Genomic DNA, 15023 nt, shown 5'->3' on the forward strand with positions numbered 1-15023 from the left:
AGACATGTAGCATGATGTCCCAACCATGCACATTATCCTGACACCAGGCCGACCAGTCATAACACTAACCTCTTAATGCTAAGCGCCAAGCAAGGCAGCTTTTAGTACCATTTTTGTAAGTCTTCTGTATGACTCGACCAGGGATCGAACCCACAACCTCCTGCATCCAAGGTAGACGCTCTAACCATAGGGCCACCAGAACGGTGCAATTATTTTTTGCCTTCTTTCACAAAAAAGTTTTCAGATTAATTGATTGATTGTAATTTTAGGGTGGTAAGCGTAATATATACATGGTTCCCATGCTTTTCTAAATATATATTTCCAGGTTTTTTCCAGGATGAAATTAATTTTTTCAAGGTTAATATGACCATTACTGAATGGAATTAAAGAACATTTTGGATTATAAAACATGCATTTTCCAAATCTGAAGATGTTTCTCTTTCAAGACTCTCCAAAACATATGTCGGAAAAGATGATCATGCACAAAACCACAAAATGGGTCACACAAAACAAATTTGACTATATTCCTATAAATTTGCATTTAAAGCTATTTCAGTGTACAGAATACAAATTCAAACTTTACTTTGCTGACCTGCATTATGTTGCTACGTGGAAACAACATAATGAGCATAAATTATTTTGTTTCCTCTCAATTCTTTAATTCTAAAGAATTCTAGAGCAATATTATATGTGCATGTTATACAAAGTAAACATTTCCTATCACATTATGAAGAAGAAAAAAATAAAAATAAACGGAAAGTATTAGAATCTTAGCTTCTAACGAAAAAGTTTAACCATGAATTTATGTGACAATGTTTATCAGATTGAATTTCTTCATGAGGTTCAAATCAAAAATGTAATTAAACTTGGAACTGATCACATCACCAGAACTGCTTCATAGATTTTCATCAACAGTTACATGAGACAACCTACTGAAAAATGTAAAGGATAAAGTATCCAGAGCTAAATTATTATTCATCCTTTCTGCTGCTAGTAGTTATAGACCAAGAATGCATTCTTGTTAGGTTTGTAGACTCTGATCATAAAAGTCACAAAAAGTTGAATATCCAGCATATTTTACATGTCACAGATCCATACTGCACGTGTTTCAATGATGCAGCTTAATAACAAAAGTAAACATTTTAATAGTGCCACTGTTCTTTTCAACTCCGAAAATATGAACAAGTAACCTTTTTAATTTATTTTTCCATGGACAACTTGATTTGAAAAAAATGTCTGCACTCCTGCAAACTTTGTAACAAAATTATATTCTTATATTCGAGTTAACACAAGAGTCTCAGCTTGCAACAACTCAATCTTGATTTTGAACATAGCTTATACAATTTTTTGGTCATATTTCTACAATGTCTACAGAGTGGCAGTTTATAGTGATGTCTAGCACTGGCGTGGCAGTTTATAGTGATGTCTAGCACTGGGGCATCATGCCACAGACATGTAGCATCATGTCCCATCAGGTCACATTATCCTGACACCAGGTCAGATTGGCACCATTTTCATTTACTACCAAAATGACATCAGAAGTATTGTAATGAAAACCCCATGTAGATAAGACCCTCCACTCAGGAGATGTAATAATAACATGATTTCAAGGTGGACATCATAGTGGCAATATTGGACATTCAAGGGGCACCATTTTCATTTTGGGACCAACCTGACAAGTCTTTCAATGACAATACCATGTCAATATGACCATCCATTAATATGAAGTATCAATAAGATTTTCAAGTTGGTGGCCATTATGAATGTCAGATAGGCACCAATTTAATTTAGAACCAAGTAGACATCACAAGATATCATTTTGAAAAAATCACATGTTTTCATCTCACCATACATTCAGGAGTAGCAATAACTGTTTTCAGGATGGCCACCAAGGCATTCAGTACTATTTTCTTTTAAGACCAACATGACATCACAAGAAGACTTTCAATTAACACCCCATATTGATATGACCATCTGTTAAAGAATCATAGCAATAACATCATTCTCAAGATGGCTGTCACAATGGATGTCCAAAGAACACCCTCTTCATATAGACCTAAAGATGGATCTGCTTATAAAGCATCATTTCAATCCTATCATAGTTATGAAGCAGCAATAACAAACTTCCACCAACAGATGCCATACAAAAGACCATAGCAAAAGTTCTTCTAGTCTATAACCAGTAAGCAGAAAGTGTTTCTAGAGTCATATTTTAAATTGTGTTACTGCTGATTAATTGGGGGGGGAGGGGATCAGATACAGATTTCTGTAGCATCTGATCCGTGTCTTAATTGAAAGAGTTGATTCTTGATGCAGGATTATGAGCGAAATGTAAAGCACTTCTAATTTGACCAGAGGTCACCAAGGATATACCAATTCATTCAACTTGTCATGTTCAACATGGATATATTTTCCTAATTAAACTCCTAAATTCTTTGCACAAGAAGTTAACATTGGCAACAAGCAGGAAAACTAAGAGCACACTCACCATTATGTGACATTTGATGAATTTCCATGAAAAAGCATGGCTGACGCTGAAAAGAAAGGTGCTATTTAAATAAAAATATTAACAATGAAATCAGTTTTTTCACACATGCATAAACTATTTACAAATTTGGCATATATTCAAAATGTAGCATGAACACTGCAAACAAACAACAAAAAAAAAAAAAACAATAGTCCATGAAGGAACTGATTGTCATCTGTGAATTTTTTTTGTGAAGGAATTCAAAATAGTTTGTTCTTTTCACTGCAGAGTGTTGGAACCATCTCTTATGTTCTTGGCATATTTATACTGATATCACCACCCAGTCAGCATTTTCATTTAGGACCAACAAGATATCATAGGATGTGTTTCGGTGAAAAAACACCACGATTATCGCCTGCCATTCATCTGGAGTTACAATAACAAATGTGCATGTTTGTACCAATTTTGTCCCTTGCTTTCCTCCCACGGTGCTATGAAACCTACATAAGTGTCACCTATCACCAAGGAAGAAAGAAATGGCACACATTCAATGTGTACATATGTGTATGTTTTTATCACTAACACCAACGACGAGAGGTGTAGAGGTGAAATGAAAATTGATCATTCTGTTCCTAAAATCTTGTATTCTATGGTCACCAAGCGAGACGTTTTATATGGGGTAGAGATTACACTTCATTTTTTAAAATTTTTTTTACTGAATAATGCAAACAAAAAACTGCCACATCAAAATAGCAACAGCAGTGGCAATACAAAAAGAATGAATGTTACTCCCATCAATTGTGTGTTCCCACAAGCAAGCAGTATTTCATTGCCAAATGGAATCCTTATGCATAATAAATTATTCTTTTCTGTTTGTTTTCTTTCTGGTCCCCATCCCCAACAAATGATAATATAAAATAAATATTTAACAATTTAGAGATATAATCAATTTTGGTTCATATACAGAAATACTCTGCAAGCATAAACAAGCCACTGACTGTATATAATGGAAAAGCCAATGCTTAAATTTTTCTATTGATTAGTAATGGATTGAAGACTTTCATACCCAATAAATCAAGTGAATTTTACAAAAATCATATTTGGTGTGATATTAAATTAACCCTCACACCATATGTTCAATGAAGATGAGGAAGTTATAATTGTTATAACTTAGGGTTGATGGATGCTTTTATGACCAATGCATCCATTTTGTTCTTTCTCTGTAATCCAGATTTACAAGCTTATGATGACACTGACTTCTATCTACTAAAATCATTTGTTTACAATTTGCAATGATTTTTATGCTGTTCTACATGACAATCTCAAGAAAAAAACACAAATATATCACTTTTCTTTTGAAGTCACTTGCATTCAAGGAAACTAAATAGATATTTCTTGCAAATGTTCCAATAATTTTAGGTTATGTACAAGCATGTTAGATGAAATGCATCATGCAATAACTAAGTGGACAAAAGTGCCTACAATCACTTGTACATCAAGCAGCCAAGTAAATATTTTTAGCCCCATCTCTTCAATCAAGTACAACAGATAAGAATTAAAAAAAAAAAATTCAACCTTTAAAACACTATGTGATACATAATGCCTTACTAACCCTTGATTTATGTAGTTGAGAGCTTGTTGCAACACACGTGGAGCAACATATATCTTCCGTCTATACTGATCAAGAACTTCTAACAATACTGCGATAATGCCACCTACAAAAAAAGACAAAAAGTCCTTTAGAACAGAATTCACATATCCCAGTAATTACCTTTATGATATAAAATAGTAAAGTTCCAAGTTTGGATGCTTTTTGCCTAACTCTTCATTCATTTTAGAAGAAAGAAGTTGAGCCCAAAATGGAATAATTTTTTTGTGCAGGATGGGGAAACGAGCTTGCACATATCCCTACCAACTGCTTGATTGTTCAAAAAACTGAAACATACATTGCAACTGGCACTCAAATTATGGATTTATTAATTTCTGCTATAAATAATAACTTTTCTAGCATTATATTGTTTTAATCTGTCATTGTAGAGTCAGCCTACATCAGTTTTCTACAAGCTCCTTGTCTGTTAAAATAATCATGTCCATTGTTCAGGACACACTTATTTTAGTGTACAACAAAACTGTAGAAAACTACATTATCCAACTTGACAACTGATAAACCATATATCATTGAAAAATGAAAATTGCAAAAGGTAATAATTCCACAGAGTGGTCAAGTTCATTATCATCAACCCCGGTTGCAATGCCAACCAGATTGGGATTTGAATTCCTCATGCTTAAGTAACTATTCCCCCACTAAGATTTATTTCAGATACTGAGTCTACATTTTTTCCATCCTGTACATTACTTGGGAAATAAATGCAGCACCGTTTTCATCAATGATTGATTCTTCTCTTCATTACATTTTCTATCAATGATCATGTGTCCCTGATTGGTGCCAGAACTAATTAAAATCATTACGAAATTTTGGTCAGTCAATGTAAGCTGAAAATGACTGCATTCTATTCTGTAAGCTTGGGATATGCTCAAATGGATCTAAAATCAAGCATAATCATCTTTTTCTTCTTTTTTATAGGGATTTTTGTATGTACTATGGAAAGAATCATCTTACACCAAAGATGAAAATGAAGGGTCATTGGTGCAAGGGAACAGCCTAATGAACCCTGCTTAGTTATTCTCTTATAAAAAATAATTGCATTTAAGCACAAGTGCATGGGAAAAAATAAGTCCTTAAATTCCCTTAACTGTTAACTGCATTTTTTTGAGGACCAGAGAGTAAGAACCTTTCAGATAAAAGACCACAAAATTCCAAAAGTGATTCACAAATTTTATGAACATCATATCTGCTACAACAGGAATCCGTCAAAGGGACTGGAGCTTTACTGGCTGAAAATAATTTCCTCAATGGGACTAACAAGATGAAAGTATTTCCATGAATCCAATACAATACTGATTCTATTGTCCATGTATTCTTTCTAACAGCTGAGAACCATTACTATCTCTGATATACTCCAACATGCCAAATTTGATAACAAAACTAATTCTTTAAATGTACAAGTTGATATTTGTAACATATCTGCAAGTGCAGAATAAAACCATTCTATTTATCTCAATGTTAAGATAAACCCACAAGCTAGATTTGGTTAAATCTATAATTAAATACTTCTGAAGAGGTTTTTTTCCCATTCAAATGTCATCATTTAAGTCCTTCATCAGATACGTCCATAAATGAAGTTTCAAAAGAATCCATACTTGTGATTTCATGCTTAAAATCCAATATAGCTAAACACAAGTGAAAATACCTCTGACCTTAAAACTTACAGGATACCAACTATCCACTCATTATTATTAAAAAAGTTGTCAAAATTCACTTGTACATCTAAAAGCTCACTGATCATAAGCTCATTTAAGTACAAAGGTGCCAGCAATGACCTTTTACTCAACTCCAAGATCAATAAGTTTAGTGTTCAAAAGTCCTTCTCAAAATGCAGATTTGTTATGGTCAGATCTTCCTACTGTTCATACTGAACCAATTAAATATTGCAAGTGCTCACATGAAATGCAATGCCATTATTCATGCAGAAATAGCAAGAGCAAGATTTTCCAGATGGCCACTATGGTGCTATGCTGGATGAATACAGTTTTCATTATAAAAAAAAAAGAAGAAAAATCCTATGTTATTATTATAACAGTGTTTTAGTGAAAATCTCTTGTCCATTCAGAAGAGGTAACCATATGAAGATTTTCAGTCTGGCATTCAAGACAGCCATTTTGATGGTTAGATCACCATCAATTTAATAAAGGAATAACTATATATTGCAGGAAAGATTTGATTTGTTCAGGGCTCTACTTAATGATCACATAAGTGCAAAAGGAAAATAACTGGAAATGTGCATCAAGATTTAAGGCATGTGCATCCTTTTTTGCAAGTACTCAATATTCCAGTAATATATAGCAAATAATTACTAAAACTCCTTAAAGTATTTAAATTCAGTATGATACATGTGCATAATCTGAAAGTAAAACCAAGCTTGCTACGGTATTAATTTCTTAAACTGTGAAATAAACTGTTTGATTTGAAGCCTAATAATGTGGCCACACCACCACCAAAAATGAGGGATAGAACTTGAAAATGACGGACAAGTGAATAAACATAATAAATTCTAAAAAAACATCACTCAATACAGGTAATGTATGTTTACAATATATATTTATATACATTAACACACCTTTTCACAATATATACAAATATACAAAATCCAAGTCCAGGACTACCATATTCATGATAATGGACTTGTAATTTCAGGTCCTGCAGCTCCTTTTCAGTGTAGATTCTGTCTGTAGCTGTCCCTTGTCTAAATTTTAAAATTAAAAGTGCCTCTACAGTCTCTGCAATCAATTTACTCCTGAACTCTGATATTTTTTTCTCACTAGGAAGAAAACTCAGTCTGCAGACAAATGTCATTAATGAAACCATGATTTCTGGAAATATGTTGAAGCAGCTGTTGCATCTTCCTTAGACTGGCTCGTAGCAGCCCAGGTATTGTCCATTTTATTTCTCGTACATGACTGAATAACTGTAGACTGATATTGTGCCATTTCCAATTTCACATCTGCTGCTGTCACTTTCTCAGGTAATAATGCTGAAAATCTTTTTTAAGAAATAATCCAAAGATGTCATTTTGTTTTCTAGTTGCAATGCTGGATCCAAAATTTCAGTATGCTTGAATAAATCATCTTTATGGGGCAGATTGTCTCTAATATATTTTGCTGGTGTCTCAAAAACTCTCTTGCCTCATCATAAAACTCTTGAAGCCACTGTTCCCTCAGGTGGACCTCATCTTTTCTATCAATAAAGTCTGTTGCAGACTGTCCAATCAATAGATCTTTATCTTCTTTCTGATGGTGCTTAACTTCAAACTGTACTTCTCTTGCAGACTGATAAAGCATAGCTGAAAGCTTCACAAACTTCAAAAGAATGGTTTTAAGAAGCTTTTCAAGATGTCTTTCAGCACATGTATTAACGGCGCATTGCACTGTAGCTCTGTATCACATATTCAAATGCATTTTATACTAATTTTTATCAGGTTTTAAGGATTATACAAGTTATCCTTATGTTAGTTAATATACATTTCACAAACTTAAATTATTTTACACTTTGTATTGGTTTTTTTTGTTGTAGTTAATGTTTATATTTATTCTGAAGGATTTATCTTACTGAATGTTTTGTGGAATTAATTTTAGATATTTTGAACTTTAGTTGGCACTACCTAGCTAATCCTGAATTTTCTTGGATGGTACATCCTGATATAGTTTCTGCAAGCAGTTCACATCAAAATACTTATCTCACACAGTTGAAATTGATACAATAAGAACGTGTTGACCAACAATCAAGGATGAATGCAGAAGGCAGTGAGGGAGCAATAAGCTCTCTTGATAATCAGGACAAAGAACCTTCCTTTTCCTCTTAGAGGAAACCAAATAAAATCTCAAGGTCTTTACAGGGCAAAGGACCCCTCTTGATCTTCCCAGTACAGATACAAATGAAACTGGCGATCTCAATATGAAATGGAGCAATTGAAAGTAGCCAATTCTTAGTCAGAAACCCTGGCTGGCAAGAATGAGAAATAAAATCTTAATTATGACTGAACTGTCAACAATTCTTTGTGGCAATCAGCAGGGCTCATCTACCAACAAGTAGAATGTTGAACCATGAACATTAAGAACCTGATGGAGGGAGGGGAAGCTAACATGGTACTTGAGAGACAAAGAAGGATACAAAAGAGACAATGAGGGCACTTGCAGTAACGAATTTCACAATTGGAAACTTGACTCTACTACTGACTGGTGCAAAGACCAATTCATAAGGACCACACAAATCCCTTTGGACAAACTGTCTGTCTGGGTATTGATTTTGCCTGCAATATGGTAGACGAGACGTTCTTGTCTGAGGCTCCCCATTGAAGAAGGTTCCAGTCTTCTGTACAAGAGAATGAGCATGTGTACCTCCCTAACTCTGGAGGTATGCTGCTCCTGACGTGTTATCCAAGGTGACCAAAAATAAAAAGAAGCCTCGAGATTTACACATCCCTGCAATGTTATGAACACTGTCCACACTTTCAAGCTATTCATATGGAGTCACATCTTCCCCTGACCTGTGGCTCCAGCTGAAAACACTACCGTAAATCTGAGAAGTACCTGTACAAAAGATAGTGGGATTTGGCGGTGTGAATCGAGATTCTGATATAAAAAAACAACAATTTTGCCACAAATTCTGGTAGTCATGAAAGTCAGATCTCAATGGGATCTGAGCTGATACCAGGTCCATGTGCAGTCTCCAGTTTGCTAGAAGCAGTAACTGTAATGAGCACAAGTAATATCTGCCAAGGAGAAGCACATCTGCAGTAGAGTTCTGAGGAAAAAGGTAATGGTGAGACGATGAGGTCTTGTTCAGAAGGAGAGTATTTGGTAGATTATGCCTGAAGAAACACAAACCTTCCCAAGACTGGTGAGGAAATTTATCCTCACACATGTAAAGTACTGAGAAAGGATGAGATCAAACATCTCTAGATTGAAGATACGATCGAGATGTGTTACCATCAAGATTGAGGGATAGAGCCTTCATATGAAAATCTCGAGCCATTTTGCATCAACCAGTCAAAGAAATGCAGCAGAAAAGAATCTCTAAAGACCTCAAGTGGGCTGCTACATACATCATCCTTAGAGGACTCTAAATACCTGCTACATCAAGACAACCTTGAGCTATTTATTTTTTAGTGGGATGATGAGGATGTGATGGTATGCATCCTCAAAATCAATGGAAATCGCAGTCACATAATCTATTGGTGTTACTGCCTGGGGCAATGGTCTCCATCTTGAAGTGTTCTTCAAAATGAAATCAGGGAAGAACGATTCATTACAAACTGCAACCTTCTGCTTTTTCTTGAAAATTGGGTGTGTACCTACTCCCTTAGTTGTGCCTGATTGGACTGGTGAAAGATGGAGAAAGTGTCATGAAACAAAGATGGTCTCCAAATCCTATTAAGTGGAACACTCACACATATCATCCATGATAACCAACCTAACCCTTAAAATGAGGCCATGATGAGCAACTCCAAGATGCTCAGAAGAGGAATACACTGAATGGGTAACTCTCAAGCCAAATCCCCTCCTCCACTAGAAAAGGGAGTGGAGTCTGAATACTTCATCCTTTGGTCTGTCCAACTGCCATGCCAAGCAAATGATGGACAGGGGAGAACTTTCAAATGAGGTTGCCTTATTGACCAATGAGACTGTGCCTGTATGAAGAATAAGGGAGACCTTAAAGGCCAGACAGGGTGTGCACACTTTCTGGCTGGTTTTGACAGGTCCAGTCGCTCCCAAGGCCTTGAGTTGCAAGCCTGTCAAATCCTGTAATACTGCAAAAGGGACAAGACCTCAATGAACATCTCTACCTGAAGTGGTTCAGTCCATGAAGTTTCTTGCTCTGGTCAAGCAAAACCTTATACGTCTCCAAAGTAGCGACCCTTTAAAGGTGAAACTCTGCCAGGAGCGCCACTGACAGGAAGTGTATGTCGTGTCTGTTATAGCCTCCAGAGATGATGGTTCCTCCTTCAAAGACTACAAGAAGCTGCCAAAGAGAGTCTTATGCTCCAAAACCCCTAGGGGTTTTTAACTGAGAAGCTAGCCCTGGCTCAAGCCAATGTCCCCACTTACACAGCCCCAAAGTCCAAATTGGGGTGGGGTGTGCTTTAAGGGGCCAAGGTAGTGAATGGAATGGATGGCAGGAACCAGTGGCTGAAGTGTAAAAGGGGACAGACCATCTCTTCTGCTACCTGGCAAACTCTTGTCCCTGTAAAAGCTTCTGTATGCAGTGCTGAGACGTAGGAGAAGAGTGTGTGGACTAGATGCTGCCCCAGAGAACCTCTCCTGTCTGGAGAGAAGTTATCCTGTCCTCAGCAACAGAAAGCTTACATAAAAGTCTGGAGGAGGAGGTGGTAAACTTAATTTACTACCTTATCAAACATCAGAACTTCCTCCTCATCAAACACTCAGCCCAAGAGATCAAACAAACTGTTGACTCCAAAGGATGGGGATGGACATCACCGCCCATTCCTCCCAAAACTCGTCTAATTCCACCATGATGGAAATGATGTCATTGTCCTAAGCCATTTCCTGAGATGAGGCAGGCTCGTCCATCCTAATATTACTACGTGAAGTGGGAGACAAAATTAATTTGCCCTCATCCTGAAGCCACCCTGGGGGGTGGGGTGGGGTGGGGGGAAGAACGATGGGACTAACCCAACTAGTGAACCTCCTAGGTAAATGGCATCATTGATCCCTTCATGACTTTCTAGGTGGCAAGTCGTGGCTCCTCCATTTTGTTAGCCCTGCCAGAGGGACAGATAAGGACTATTACCCATCATATCTATCTTACGAGGAAACCATGGGAGGAACATCCCTGGCACCATGGGGAGGGGGCAAGGTAAACCCACATTCCAGAAAGGGAGTTTCCCACATCCCATAGGGATTTTAAACGAAACAGTAGATGCTGCTCCAATCCCCCTCCATACTTTGGTTGAGTAGAACCTAACTCCCTATTTCCCAATGGAATTAATTAGTAACCAATCCCTATCCCAGATCGATAATCAAACTATTTTGACCTGTGGATGAATGGTGACCAGTGATGAAGATCTGATGGACTTGCCCAACTCAGATACATCAGTTTGCTGCTCTTACCTCAAGATTCATTAATCTCATTCATTGGGTCACCAACCTTGAAAGGGTGCTGTTCATACCTAAGCAGGAAGTATGGCCAACTCCCTCCTGTTTTAACTTGCTCAGCAAGGGCCAAGGATCACTCACTCATAGGCACTGATGGCATTACAATAAGCATTAGTGATACCTGGCCATTAAGTAGTGCCTGAACCACTGAGGTCACATAATTTTCTTACCCCAATTTGAGATAAGACCCATTCTGGGAACAGGTGAGGTTCTCAACTGCAGAATAGTTGTTGTTGTTGTTGTTGTGGGGTTTAACGCCATTTTTCAGCACGATAGGCTATACATGGCGGCCAGTATTAATGGTGAAGGAAGAACCCGGAAAACCCCGGAAAGAACCACCGACCCACGAGAAGCTACTGGCAAGCTTTCTCACATGCCCACATTGGCTGAATCTTAGACTCGAACCGCCGCAGACAGAGGTGAGATGGCAGTGATCCGTAACGAAGAGCGCTTTAGACCACTCGGCCACTCGGGGCCCCTCGCAGAATAGTAAGAGAGGCCCTTCTTTATCCTTCTCTGTGTAACAGCCTACAGCAAAGTCCCACACCTGATCAGACTAAAGACAATATAATTGGCAGCTGATGAGTGTGTGTACACTGTGCACTTTAAGCAGGTTAGGAGTTTACTCATGGGGCTTTCCTGTGCCTGCACTTGCCCACACCTTTCACCATTGCAAACTCTGAAAGATAAAAATTCATGAAAAACAAAAATAAATAAAGATAGAATGAGGAATGCTTGTGAAGCACAAAAAGAACTCCTAGCATTTACAAAAAGACTTAACAATTAAAGGACTGAGGAGACAAACCCTCAATCAAAACAAAAATGCAGGTGAGAAAGAGCTGTGACAAGTTTTTCAAGACAGCCACACACAACATCCTTATCAAATCTCAACACTTTTTGTTACACATCTATCCCAGCACTCTGTTCATGACCATTTGTTGTAACCTTATGTCCACTTGTCCTGTGTGTCCTTCAGTGATGAATAGGTGTACATGCTTTCAACAAAATCTTACCATAATTGTAATATGTGTATATAGGACAATGGACCCCTCCCAGGGAACTCAGAGGAAAGGCCATACGAGTTTTATCACTTGCAGATGGTTCAAATATGGGTATCCCATTAGCCAAGTTTGATACCACAATATCACCACCGTTAAGGGTTAAGATAATAATAGGACATAGGATAAACATAAATTGTGAGATACTGATGATCATGTATCACTTTCTGATCAATAGAAAAGATATATATCCATATCCCTCTACAAACAAGTAATCTAAATTTTCTCCATCTTTTAACAGAAAACAAATAAAACATCTATTGAACATTTAATGGAAAATATCAACGTAGCTATCTTTATGAGCATTTTCTACTGAAATGATATGTTTCAAGTACTACATAGAAGCAGTCAAATAAGGAAGGTAATCACTGATCATTGGAGGTCAAATAATTTCCTCTTTTAGTGATACCCCTTTACAAAGCTCACTTTTCAAAGCCAAATAACCAACAGAACTATCTACAGAAAAGTGGTCACTATTGGAATTAGAAACTATTCTTTACAACCTCAAGCACAACATGCCACTGGCTTAAGGGGATATATCCCTCAAAGCCAAAATATTTGGAACATGCTTCACCAATCAATTTTCTACAGCTCTAGAGAAAAAAAAATATATTCAATTGTACTTGAAAATTCTAAACAAATGTTCCCATTGCAGTTTCTTGTTCATCCTTAACTTTATTCATATCATTGACTCATATCTATCAAAGTCTGGCACACTACAAATTTCTTCAGAACCAAGGCAAGGTGACTTGTGCTATGTAAAATGAAGGTCTTGAACATTTTTCCTAATGCTGTCAAAATGATGTTCATTTACATTATATAAGAGATATATTAAGCTGTATTAAAATTTAAAACAATTTAAAAAATTTGTTTTCTCTTTTACCTGAAAAGGCCTTTAGATACCATTCTGCAAACTGGTTATACTCTTTTGTGACATTTCCTGGACTACCATATCTAAAAGATACAAATGATGCTATCAAAAGGAAGAACATTAAAATAGTTATGGGATATAAAATTACACTCAAGTAACCATATACTGTCAGATGTATGCAAATACAAACTCGTTTTTGTAATGAACTGGTAAAAGCTGCATCACTATGTGGGCTTCCAATAACGCACAAATGTTGTGTCCCTGATGCAGATAAAATTAAAAATGATGCATTAAAACCCCAGCCTAACAGTCCCGTAGGTTGCAATAAAAAGGTAGAGGTTTCTCAAAACAGGTCTCAAGGGTTTTCTATGCCATCTGTTGAGGTCATACTCATTAATTATGCATTGTGTTCATTTCCAAGTGTAGCTGAATAAGTATGATGCATGTGATCTCAAAAGGACGACACACTAAGGATTCAAACTAAATTAAAAAATAAACCCTATGATAATAAATATTACAATCATTTGTTGCTTTCTGGTTGAGACTTGGACAAAATGTTATTTGAAAATTTGGTTAAGTATTGGGGGGGGGGGGTAAATGCATACATGCCAGCCATTATGCTTTTCTTGTAATCAATGCGTCTTTTTTTAAAAATACAAATTATGTTTTTTGTTCTCCATTATATGGATTACGCTGTTTTGGTAAATAAAAAAATAAATAAAAATCTGCAAAAAAGTGTGTTTATCACTTTTAGTATCATCTCTTTAATGCCACTCGTATAAATTTGTGAATCTACTTTAAAAACATCAATGCAGCATAACAATTTTCCTTGTTTTCTATTTATAACAACTGTATATGACCCTTTTTTTTTCAACAGATGGGTTCATCCATTTGAACTCAGCCTTACAGATTAATTTCTAAAAAAATTAGGCAGTGGACCAGTCCATGGGTTTATAGAAAATGGTGCCAGATTATCAGCAAGAAGCTTTACGGTGTGTGACTTTTGGAGGTTACATGACAGAAAATGTTCAAGTAGATGAATCTCTGCAATCTTCAAAACATGTCAGATCAAAAAAAAGGACAAATCAACAATGTTTTACAAACTTTAAAAGAAGAATATGATAGTAATGTAATACAGCACCTGGGACTGAGCACATGAATGCTCAATGCAAAATTTAAAACTAAATTCACGATCATCCAGTTCTGTAATTAAGACGCATTGCCTGATATTTTTGTCTCGCTGGTTGTGACATATTACTGTCTAAATAATGGCTTTCTGTTGGTGTTCCCAAGTCGACTGATGGGATATCAATTTTAACTCATGAATATTTAAAGAATTACAAATAAGTAAAAACTAACAAGGTTTTGTGTCTCTTTATTCCTGGAATTTTAATGGACATTTATCCACTTCATGTATGCCCAACATGCTTCTGAGAGGGGACTGCAACTTCTGCTGGTGGAACTCCCATTTTCACCAAAATTCTAGTCAGACCTCTCTTTCTCTCTCACACACATACACACAGACACACAACTTACTGAATAATTATAAAGTGGGACCCTTTAGCATCTTGTAAGAACCCTATAAAATTCAAATGTAGGGGTCCTCAGGACTCCATAAAATATCACTTTAATGGAAGCCCTGGCTATGTTTTATATCTATAAACTATTTTTCTGAATTTTCATCAGGGGTTGAGAATTTTTACATACAATCTTTTTTTCCCTGGTTAATCAGATGAAATCCATTGCAGTGTGTGTATGTGATTTAGTTTTAAATCATGTCTAGCACTGAGGCATCATGCCATAGACATGTGGCATCATGTCCCACCCAGTCACA

The 15023-nt window shown here is 36.5% G+C and overlaps 1 protein-coding gene across 1 annotated transcript in view; it reads right to left on the reverse strand.

The window, feature by feature from the left end:
• The window catches only part of LOC149784946 (importin-7-like), a 119976-nt gene that overhangs the window by 63456 nt on the left and 41497 nt on the right, over positions 1–15023 (reverse strand). The window contains exons 8-10 of the mRNA XM_089978593.1: positions 13202–13272; positions 4080–4182; positions 2489–2534 (exon numbers count right to left, since the gene is read on the reverse strand). Coding sequence (XP_089834719.1) covers positions 2489–2534; positions 4080–4182; positions 13202–13272 — 220 coding nt within the window. The remainder of the gene's footprint in view (positions 1–2488; positions 2535–4079; positions 4183–13201; positions 13273–15023) is intronic.

Source organism: Sinohyriopsis cumingii, chromosome 13, assembly GCF_028554795.1.
Source record: "Sinohyriopsis cumingii isolate HCF-2022 chromosome 13, ASM2855479v2, whole genome shotgun sequence".
Taxonomy (NCBI): domain Eukaryota; kingdom Metazoa; phylum Mollusca; class Bivalvia; order Unionida; family Unionidae; genus Sinohyriopsis; species Sinohyriopsis cumingii.